At 46.9% G+C, this 11,136-nt stretch overlaps 1 protein-coding gene across 1 annotated transcript in view; it reads left to right on the plus strand.

Annotated features, from left to right (window-relative positions):
• PUM1 (pumilio RNA-binding family member 1) overlaps positions 1-9,601 on the plus strand; it is a gene marked incomplete at its 5' end in the record, with an annotated part of 68,315 nt that extends 58,714 nt beyond the window's left edge. The window contains 6 exons of the mRNA XM_010136294.1: positions 607-735; positions 1,913-2,050; positions 3,667-3,792; positions 4,756-4,877; positions 6,237-6,429; positions 9,166-9,601. Coding sequence (XP_010134596.1) covers positions 607-735; positions 1,913-2,050; positions 3,667-3,792; positions 4,756-4,877; positions 6,237-6,429; positions 9,166-9,297 — 840 coding nt within the window. The remainder of the gene's footprint in view (positions 1-606; positions 736-1,912; positions 2,051-3,666; positions 3,793-4,755; positions 4,878-6,236; positions 6,430-9,165) is intronic.
• Positions 9,602-11,136: the final 1,535 nt, after the last annotated feature.

Below are 11,136 nucleotides of genomic sequence, written 5' to 3' on the forward strand. Positions count from 1 at the left end.
GCTGTCATCTCCCCACAGGCTGCTGTGGTGACCGAGATGTGGGGCTCAAAGATTCATCTGAAAAGTAACACTTTACTTTGAGATGCAGAAGGCGTAGGAGTACATAGCGACATATCCAGGAGCCCAGCAAACCTTCCTGAGGGTGCTGTGCTGAGCTGGCGGATCTCCTGTGTTCAGGAGCAAAAGAGAAGCTTTTCCAGTGAATAAAGAGCATCCGCTGGAAGGAAGCGCTGGGTTCCTTCCAGTTTTCCCACCAGGAGGCTGGGCAGACACCCATCTCTCCTTGGAACTGGTCTGGTCTTTCTCCACCAAGCCATGGTGGTTCTTCCGTTCAGTCATGTTGTATCAGCCCTGTCAGGGGTTAGTGAACTGGCACATGGCACCTGGCTGCCTGCAGCACTTTTGACTCTGGAGTCTCACGAGTGTCAGGCATGTCTGGCAGATATAGCCCAGGCGTCTGGCTCCTGCCTGTTCCCTCCACTGAGGTGCGGATGGTATTTTCGTTGTTGTGAGTAGTGGCACTGTCTCTGGAGTGTGTCAGCGTGGGAGAGCTGATGGGCTGCGTGAGGGCTTTGTGCTCCTCGTGACTGCTTTTCATCTTCCCAGTTTGGCAGTCTGGAACAGAAGCTGGCCTTGGCAGAGCGTATCCGTGGGCACGTCCTGTCGCTGGCTCTGCAGATGTACGGCTGTAGGGTGATCCAGAAGGCCCTGGAATTCATTCCCCCCGACCAGCAGGTAATTGTAAGTTTCAATTTTAACTTTCTTCTTGATGTTGAATGTTTCTTGCTGTTTGGTGACCTGAACTGTGACCTTCTGTTCCTCTTGTGGCTGGTGTTCCTTTGGTGTGGTTTATGGCATGTTTGTTACGTTTCACATGCATGAGGAGTATGTGATGCTGTTCTTGGGTCTCTTGTCCTCTCCTTGTTCCGCTGAACTGGTAATGGTGGTGGTCTCTGTCCAGTCTCTGAAATCAGATCACGTCTGTAGGCAAAACTGAGAATGATGGTGAATTAGAAGATGTTTTTCAGCGAGATGTACCAGGAGCTCCCGGTTCCTTGCGAGCCAGGCCAGGCTTTGCAGAGATGTGGATGATAGCCAGGGTCCCGCTCAAAGCTCATTAATACAGCGGTTTCTCTAGGGTTTTATGAACAATGAATTAAGATGAAAGAATACGCTCGGCAAGCTGGCTCAGAAAGGTGTTTGGAGTTGTAATACAGGAATCTTAATTTTAGGTTATTAAATTAAAAACCGAGTGAGGCTCTAAGAATGCTTGTTGCCTTTAGGCTGAGTCTGAGCTAAGCCATTGCCTCAGTGTGTCAGCCGCGTGGTGCCCAAGCTCCAGCACTGCTGTCTGAGGATTTACCCAGTGTCTTGCTCCAGAACGGTGGTTTTGAGTACTCTGTCTCCTGAAATCCCTGGCTTTCTACTGGCTGCAGAACTGAACTCATCCAGTTCTGCAGTGCCCTTAAATTCCCCCAAACTATTGTTCTCTGTTTTCTGGTTGTGCTGACCCCAGTTTAGTGACACATGAAGCAAATACCTTAACATTTTGTGAAGTTTGGGCCTTGTAGATTCTTTCTCTTTGAGGGGAGCAGAGGAGGAAATGGGGGATGTGCAGTAAAATTGTGGATCAGTAAAACTTCTTAAATTTGGCTGCTTCACTTGTAAGAGGACACTCCTGTTTAATGGAAGGAGTGGACATCTTTGTGTTGTAGTGGTATTTCTCTTGGTGGTTTCTGTAGCACAATAAGCTCCATCTCAGGGCTTGGCCCATGGAGAACTTCCACTGGGAAGTAATTGCTGCATCCTTCAGACCTTTCATATTCTTGACCACATTTGGCACTGAAAACTTCACCTTTATCAGCTGTGAATGTTGGTGGTGCTTTCTGCTTGTCCTCTCTTCTCCTAATAGAATGAGATGGTCCGGGAGCTGGACGGCCATGTCCTGAAGTGCGTCAAGGACCAGAACGGCAACCACGTGGTGCAGAAGTGTATTGAATGTGTGCAGCCTCAGTCCCTGCAGTTCATCATCGATGCCTTTAAGGGACAGGTAAGGGACTTCACTGACCATTCTTTGGATTCTCAGATGTTGCTTTGAATAGCATAAGAATGGCTGTAACTTGTTGAACTATTTTGACTTGGGAATTTTAGCAGCATCAGTTGAACAGTTCATGCAGCAGCATTAGGGAGCCTGGAAACTCTTCGGTTATGTCTCTGTTACCATTTTTGTGCAGGTGTATCCCAGCGAACATCCTTGCAAACATCTGTTTTCCTGGAACACCAATTGTTCTTGGACTGATGGAGGGGAAAACAAGTCTCTCACTAATCCACCTTCACAGTAACGGTGGTGAGCAGAGTCGTGTGATGGTTATAGTAAACATCATTGCAATCTCTGCCTGCCAGGATGGTTTAGAGGATGCTGTTCCCCTGGGGCTGCAGAGCCAGGGAAACAAGTTTCATCTAGAAAAGGACAGTTACTTGTGCTCCATTCTCTTTGTTTCTCCTGGGTTTCCTCTTCTGGACCTGAATGTTGTAGGTGGCTTTGTTCTGCCTGTAGTCAGCTTGCCTTCCACTACAGAAGCGCTGGTTTGGGCGTTTCCAGCTTCGGCTGAATTGGCCTTGGAGAGGACGACTTTGAAGTACTGCGGGTTTGCCACAGGGCAGTGCTGGCAGCCTGGGGTGGTTGTAGCACGACCTGGCTGCTCCTGGAAGAGCTGTAAGAGCAGGGACTTGCTTGGCTGTGTCCAAACAAGTGGGATTCCAGCTGGAAACTTGCTCAGCAGGTTTGCTGCTTCAAATTTAGCTTTGGACCTTCCACGAGGGAGTGAGGCAAGGCAGAAATACTGCCGGGAACCCGGTTGGTGGCACTGACCAGCCGTCCCAGTTTCGTTTGAAATTTCATAAGGGAAATTAAACTTATCACCTCCTGACTATTTTTCTACAGTTAATTGCACTTCAAGTCCTGTTTTCCTGCATAGTTTACTCAATAGTTATTAAAAACTTTATAGACTGTCAGTTTAACTTCAGTGCTTGGATTTACTACTTTAGTTCATTTTAAGCAGCCCAACAGGACTTTGTGCTTTGGAGAGAAAACCACAGGAATAATAAAATGTGTTGCATTCCTACTAACAGATTTGGTAATCCATTAGGAGAAGTGACAACAAAGAACCTTCCTTCTCATTTCTAAGCGCAGTTAAGGCTTTGAAACAAATCCAAATAGTGGAGGAAAATCCTTTGCTGAGCGTTTTTGACTTCTCTGGTTCATACCGTTTCTTGCACAGTTTAAAATAAGCAGCTGGCAAACAGTACGCTGGGTTTATTCCTCTGAAACAGCGTTTTAACGTGGCTTCTGATAACGCTTGGTTGTCCTGGTGCTGTTTTTATTAATCATGAGGCTCTACCGTTTATTTTCCTGTTTGGTGACTGAGAAAGCTGGAGCACAGGGAGGGATGGGATGTGCTGCCATCACCCAATCAGTCCAGCGGCAGCAGGGAGCAGCTGGCTCCAGTTCCAGGTGATGCTTCCTGGAGCTGTGGTGCTCCAGGCTCTCGTTTACCCACTGTCCCCAGGAAAAAACACCATGTGCTCATTTAATTCCTGAAGGTTTCGAGGCTTTGCACAGACTAACAGATGTTGCTGCCTGTGCTTGCCTGTCTTTGAACACAGGTTTTTGCGTTGTCTACACATCCCTACGGCTGTCGTGTGATTCAGAGGATCCTCGAGCACTGTCTTCCTGAGCAGACCCTTCCCATCTTGGAGGAGCTTCACCAACACACCGAGCAACTCGTTCAGGTCAGTGTGGGAAGGGGGAATGCCGTGCTGAGTGTTTCTCGTCTCCCATTTCATGTTATGAGAGCTTCTAGCAGCCTATGTAGGACGGAGCTGTAGTGCTGCTGGGGTTGTCTGAACACAGGACTCTGCTCCGAGGAGGAGCACAGCAGAGCAGAAACACATTGCCATTGTTTCAGCTGTGGGCAAAGACCCAGCAGGTAAAAGAATTGTAGTTACCTTCCTTTTTGAAAAGGATCTTGAGTGGGTGCGTGTCCTAATGCTTCACTCCAGAAGTTACAGTGCCAGTAGGATCTAAAGGGAGCTGATGGGAAGAGCTGATTACTTCTAAGGAAAGAAAGTGCTGAGTAATTTGGGTTCTTAAAATGTGCTGGTTTTATGCCCCTTCCTGGCTGCCCTTCCTCTCCTGCAGCACTTCTGAGAACTTGTTTTACTGGGGTTCTGGTGTTGAGGCTGTAACAGCAAATGAACCCTGTCCTGTATGTCATGGATTTGGCATGTGGAAGGTGGGGAGAGATTGGGCATGGAGGGGAGGCATGAGGTCACACCTCTGGTGTTCTGAACTGGGAGAGTAAGTGTCTTGTGGTGTGAATATACACACACTCAGAACATGAACACATGTAAGGACAGTCTTCTGCAACCAGAACCATGGCACAGCCCTCCAGCACACACGGTTTGGTGGGTTTGAACCTGGAGAAAACAAAGAAACTTGAAAAATGCAGAGTATTGACATTTCACATTCAAGGACATTGTTCTGAGTTTTATAATTGGTACAAAAATTCATCATTTGACCTCCTGGTAAAACTCAAATACCTGTTTTCGTGGAATTAGAAAGTATTTACGTGATTTGTACAGTAGCTATTTGAATGAGTTCAGATTTGTCAGTCCTAATGCCCTGAGGGACTAGTTTGATATTAATGGTTCCTGGCCATGTTTTTTCACACACTTCTGCTGTCCCTCAAACAGGATCAGTATGGGAACTATGTTATCCAGCACGTACTAGAACATGGTCGGCCTGAGGATAAGAGCAAGATCGTAGCAGAAATTAGAGGCAACGTGCTCGTGTTGAGTCAACATAAATTTGCCAGGTATGAATTTATTCCTTAAAGTCTCCAAGCCCGCTGGGAGCATGGACACACGCTAGAGCTGCAGGAGAGTTAGGGGTGGGGTGTAGGTAGGTGAAAGGAGATGGAAATAACTCTCTGCTTTAACAGAACATGGTTTATAGCTGCTGAACAGGGAGGAGTGACTGGCAAGGGAAGTTTTACTTATAACGAAGGAGGAGGAAGATGTGAAAGAGTAGCTCTAATCCACGTGCCTAAACTTGGCCAAGCATTTTTGTGACCATAGCGGGGGCGTTTGTTGTGTTTTTTAAGTGGTCGCTGTCCCTTGGGTAATGACATGCGGTAAGAGCGTTTCGCTGCCCCAGGATGCTGTGTCCCACAAGGGAATTTGGGAAGTTGGTTCAGTAATGATCCTTTTTAATCCCCCATTTCACAGAAGAATCTGGGCTTTTTATATGCTAGGTCTTGTGGTTCTTTTTGAGATATGTGCCTGGTCATACCCTCTTAGGTGAGCTGCAGCAGACCAGATGCTACAGAGCTGCACATGAGTAGAAGCAAAACCCGGGTACCTTAGAGAATGTCAAGACACACTCATACTTCCCACATCTGTAAACCACTTTGGTGTGTGTTTGTAGCCGTTTGAACATAAAGACTGAGCTTTCCAAAGGCTCCATGTTCCCCCTTTCTGTGATGAGTAAAATAGTCCTTTAATACTTAGGGACACAAGGGAAGTGTAACATTAACAAGAATTAGAAGAGCTTGGTCTTAACGTGGTTATTTCAGATTCTCCCTCCCTGCCGGGCTGTGCTCTTCCCTCCTCAGCTTCTTTCCAGATGGAGCGTTAATTAGTGGAGAGCGTCCCCAGAGCTGAGCACTAGCAGTGGCAAACCACTGGTGATTTGATGATTCATTCTGAGATGCAGAAGATAAGACTAACAAAACTCCTTCCCCTTTCATGTCTCCTGCTTAGCTCGGCTCTCTGGAGAGCAGAGACCAGTCATCTGATATATTGGGGAGTTTGGGAAGTTCTCTGCCTTTGCCCTAAGATCTTTCATTCCTGAATAAGCATTTCCCTGTTGTTCTAACCTTGGACCTCCGTTCTGGTCGACCTCCAATACTGAGGAAACCAAAGAAAGAACAACTCATCTGCTTCTCTGTGAGAGCAAACCTGGTCTCAGATATAGCACCGCTGTAGAGTTGCACAAATTTGGGTGAAGTAAAAGCTGAGCTGATCCTTTCCCCAAGTTCCCCTTCAGATCCCAAGTTCCTTGGCCTGCTCTTCTGTGATCTGTCCTTGCTAGAGGCACAAGACATCTCCTTGGGGTTGGATGAAAAACCCGGTAGAGATGTTCTGTGCTCACAGCTTGTCCTTTCGTTGTTCAGCAACGTGGTGGAGAAGTGTGTTACTCACGCCTCGCGCACGGAGCGCGCCATGCTGATCGATGAGGTGTGCACTATGAACGACGGCCCTCACAGTGCCTTATACACCATGATGAAAGATCAGTATGCCAACTACGTGGTCCAGAAGATGATCGATGTGGCAGAGCCAGCACAGCGGAAGATTGTCATGCACAAGGTAAGCGGCTGCCGTCGATTGATGAGGGTGTAAGACTTGTCGCTGCCACGCTGGCTGTCAAGGGAAGATAAAGCTGAGATTGCTTTCACCTTCCAAATTTCCTGACGATGGAGGTAATTCAAAGTTGTGTAGTTCAGTAGTAGCTGAAATATGAATAATGAGATGCCATTTGGACTGAAAACCTAGCTGGTTGCTTCTAGCGATCTCTTCCGACCCAGTAACCTAGTTCTGCGCTCGTGGTGTAGCGAGCTGCTAAAAAAAACGCTGTGACATGCAGCCACGCTGCGGGGTCGGTGCCTCGCAAGGGTCCTCGCAAGGGCTGGTGATGACAACACACTTGCCCTCACTGAGAAGAGCGTTCACTGATGAGAGCAGTTCCTTGTGCTCAGTGGAGCTGAGCCAGAGCCCCACGCACCTGCAGCCTGACCGTGGTAGCATTTGAGGGCTGCCAGCACCATGTGGCACCTCGTGTCCCCGTGTTGCAGGGTGGGTTGGTGGCACTGTGCTGATGGATCATGTTCCTGCAGTGCCTGGGCCTGGAGCCATTGATCAAAGTCTCTGTTTCTCGGTTTTGATGAGAGACTTCCCCAGGTTAGCGTTACGCTGCAGCATTTGAGTGTGTAATGGCTTCAGGACTTAATATTTGTCAAAAATGAAGATATTTTGGAATTAAATGCACTTTGCTGCCTCCCCAGGCTACGTGCCTGCTGCCCCACGGGCAGAGAGCTCTCTCAGTCCGGCGATGGCTTTGTTTCCCTGCTTTTAAAGGTCACATTTGCGGGTCCTTATAAAGAATAATACACTTTTAGGAGCGAAGTGTGTGCAATTCCTTCTTCGCTCACACATTTGAGGGACGGTTACTTTGTGAACAAGAGCAGCTACAGCCCAACTGCTTATTAAACACTGACTGACCCGGGCTTGGAAAACGCCCCATCGATTTATTTTTAAGAGGAACTGTGAAGAGTGGCAGCTATTCAAATCCCAGCGAAATCGAGTGTGTTTAAGAATCCTTGAGCAAGTGCTTTTCTGGTGAGAAGAAGTGGGTGTTACCTGAGTAAAGGAGCTGGTTTCACCTCCCCAAGGCAGCTGGCTGGCATAAAACCAACATATGTGGAGCCCCAGGAACCTCTGGGAGGGTAGTTCTTAGGTTTAGGAGTAGTTCTTTTAACCCCAAATCTGTAGTAGTCCAAAAGAAATGATGAAGGTAGTTAAAGAAATGTGTATAGCAAGGGCTGTGTGTAGTCTCACTGCAGCAGAATGACTCGTAGCTGTGCTGATTTATATATAGAGAGAGATTTTAAAGAAATAAAGAAATGCTCTTTATTGACGAGTGCCTTTTCCTGTCAAGCATTAAGTCGTGTGACTAAAATGCTAATGAGGTTATCAGTGCAGCTGTCAAAAATAGAACGGGGCTGACAGCTAAATAGGAGCGGCTGGCTGTGGAGATGGCGGCTGCGGTACGAGGCTGAATGAACGCCTGGGACAGTCGAGCGGCTCCACCGTGCTTTTGGGTTGTGAAAATCACTGTTGGTGCAGAAAAGCAGCATTAAAGGCAGTGCTCATATTCAAAAAAATAGAATATTGAAAAGTAATTGTAACAGTTCTGTCAGTAGAAGAAAGTAAGTCATAGAAATGAAGATGAACAAAGGAGGAGCTGTTGGCCCTGGGGAGTTTTACTGCTCCTTGGCCTCCGGGTCAGCCTTGCTCAGCAGCAGGATGTGGGGAGCGCCCGGGCGGCGCTCAACGTGGAGCGGGAACTGGAACAGCCAGAGGCTGAGCTGCTGGAAGAGGCCACCCTTGGGGTGGGTGTCCTCTGAGAGTTCCCAGCTGGCCCTGGCTCAGGCTGTGTCCAGCCCAGGAGCAGGAGGGAGCACCATGTTCCCGCTGTGCTCTGGGGCTGTCTGCAGCCTCCCCAGGTAGAGGATCGAGTCCGTGGCCACTGTGCTGTTGAGCGTGCAGGATATTCCTCATCCGACAATGAAAATTAGTCTCTCAGGTCTGGTTCCTCTGAAACAGCTTGAGCAGGGCAGGGAGGTCACTACGAGGAAAGCAGCGCCCCTGCTCTGGCTGCTGGGGCAGTGAGGGGGGTGTCACTCTGGCTACAGCAGGTACAGCGGCCCAGAAAGTGACTTTTTACTCTGCAGCAGCATGAAGGGGTGAAGTTTGCTCCCACAGACCTCCTCTGCTTAAAATAAACGCTCTAATTGACAGGTTCAGAAGCTAAACTGCCCTTCAGCCCTGGCCTCTCCCAGCAGCTCTTTGAAATACGCTGCTGGAGTTCCACCAGCAGCTCTCCCAGGCTTTGAGCAGTTTTGAAGGTCAGTCTGTAGCCTGGATGGAGCAGAAGTCCCTGCTCAGCCCCTCTGGACCCTTGTGATGCTTTTTCTGCCTCAGTGTGTTTTCCCTGAGCTGGGGACAGAGTGTTGGGGCAGTGTCGTGTTTTCCCAGCCTCCTCTCCTGGGAGAAAGCCTTGTGCCCATCCATGCCCGGGGATCCAGGAAGCCTCAGGATGGTGCCACCTGTGTGGCCACAAGTTCCTCCTAAAAGTACCCCCAGTGAGTTGTGGAACAGGAACTCGATTCGCAGTAATCTATGTGATTCCAGTAAGTGGCACGTCACTATTTCAGGCATTTTCACAGTTGTCTGCTGGTGGCCAGCGCCGTGTGTACGGTCCTGGAGCTCGCTCAGGAGCGGTTGTAATCCCAGAGCTTCACATACTCTTCTCTTATCTCCTAGATCCGGCCTCACATCGCGACCCTGCGTAAATACACCTATGGCAAACACATTTTGGCCAAGCTGGAGAAGTACTACATGAAGAATGGGGTGGACCTGGGGCCCATTTGCGGGCCACCCAACGGCATCATCTGAGGCAGTGTCCAGGAGCAGCTCATGGCCCTGCGACACCTACAACCAGCAGAGACACGACTCCCCAGACAGTTCCAACACGTTCTCTGCTAAACTGCTAATACAAAAAAAAAAAAGACGAGAAAAAAGAAAAGCCTTTGTAAATTCCTTTAATTTTATTATGCATAACATGTACTAATTATTTTTTTTAATTAACTAATTGCCCTGCTGTTTTACTGGTGTATAGAATACTGTACATAGGTCCCACATGTACATGGAAGGCCACATTTTTGTTCACTGTTGTATCTATATTCCAAATGTGGAAACTTTCAGGGTGGTTGGTTTGAAGAAAACAAATAAACAAAAAACCCCCGTTTTTAATTCATCTGACTTTTTTGAAAATAGCTCTTTTTTCTCCTTTTAGCCAAAAGTCAGCAAGAAGTTTGAATTTTAGTTAAATGGCGCAAACGCTGTTTATTAAAAGAAAATCAACTTGCTAAAGCTTCGGTTTAAAAAAAAATTATGTTTTTGAAACTTTTTAATTGTTTTTTTTTTTTTTTCCTTTGGATATTGGATGCTGAAGGGGGGGGGTTTGCTGTCGTTTTGGGGCAGAAAACACACCTCCTTTGGATATTGGATGCTGAAGGAGGGGGCTTAGCTGTCGTTTTGGGGCAGAAAACACACCCAGGAGGTTTTTAAAGCGAGGGGGTGGGGGGCGGCGGGTGTCCTTGTTTACTCGGTTTGTTCTGTTGACATGGAGAGACACAATTTGATTATTTAGCATGAGGAAAAAAAAAACAAATCCAACTCGGCTTTGGTCTTGCTTCTATAAATATATAGTGTATACTTGGTGTAGACTTTACATATATAAAAATTTGTAGTATTTTCTTGTTTTGATGTCTGAGCTGTATCTATAATGTACCCTAGTAGTGGAACATACTTCTGACTGTACAATTGTACATTTGTAAACCTCTGTAATGTAAATGTGGAGAAGTTTGAATCGACATAAACCCGTTTTTTGGTAAGAAAAGAAAAAAAATTAGCAAAACCTGTGCATTTCAGTGTATATTCACACCTTTTATGGTCGTAGCATATAGTGTTGTATATTGTAAATTGTAATTTCAACCAGAAGTAAATTTTTTTCTTTTGAAGGAAATGTTCTCTTTCTACAGCCTAGTTCATGTCGAGAGCCAACAGAATCAGTGCTTGGTTTGATCTGTCACCTAGTCGAGCGGTAGCAATCCTTTCTAAATGTTCTACCAGACCGGTTCAGTTCCCAGTTGTGGTTTTTTGACTCTTCCAAAATGTTTTGCTTCTTTTGTGACGGTAAGAAACAAGAAGTGCAGAAGTACAACCCCCCCCTAGTTTTCCTGACGATCAGAGTCCCCTTTTCACCTTGTAAAGTGTGAATCACCCCCTTTTTGTACAGAAGATGAACTGTATTTTGCATTTTGTCTACTTGTAAGTGAATGTAACATACTGTCAATTTTCCTTGTTTGAATATAGACCTGTAACACTACACGGTGTACATTTACAGAGCCTTGTGTATATTTCCAAGGAACTTTTTTGCAAGCACACTTGTAACCATATGTGTATAATTAACAAACCTGTGTATGCTTATGCCTGGGCGACTATTTTTTGTAACTCTTGTGTAGATTGTCTCTAAACAACGTGTGATCTTTATTTTGAAAAATACAGAACTTTGGAATCTGGCCTCGTGGTTACTCGGAACGACCTCCAGAACACCGCCCCGTGACGGTTCGCCTCTTGTTCTGTGTTAAGAGCAGCCACGGGGTGCGGGTCTGCCTCTCACTGTTGCCACATTCCTTGTGGGAACTGGGATTTGGGCTCTTTGGATTCCTG

Source organism: Buceros rhinoceros, unplaced genomic scaffold (genome assembly GCF_000710305.1).
Source record: "Buceros rhinoceros silvestris isolate BGI_N320 unplaced genomic scaffold, ASM71030v1 scaffold6635, whole genome shotgun sequence".
NCBI lineage: Eukaryota > Metazoa > Chordata > Aves > Bucerotiformes > Bucerotidae > Buceros > Buceros rhinoceros.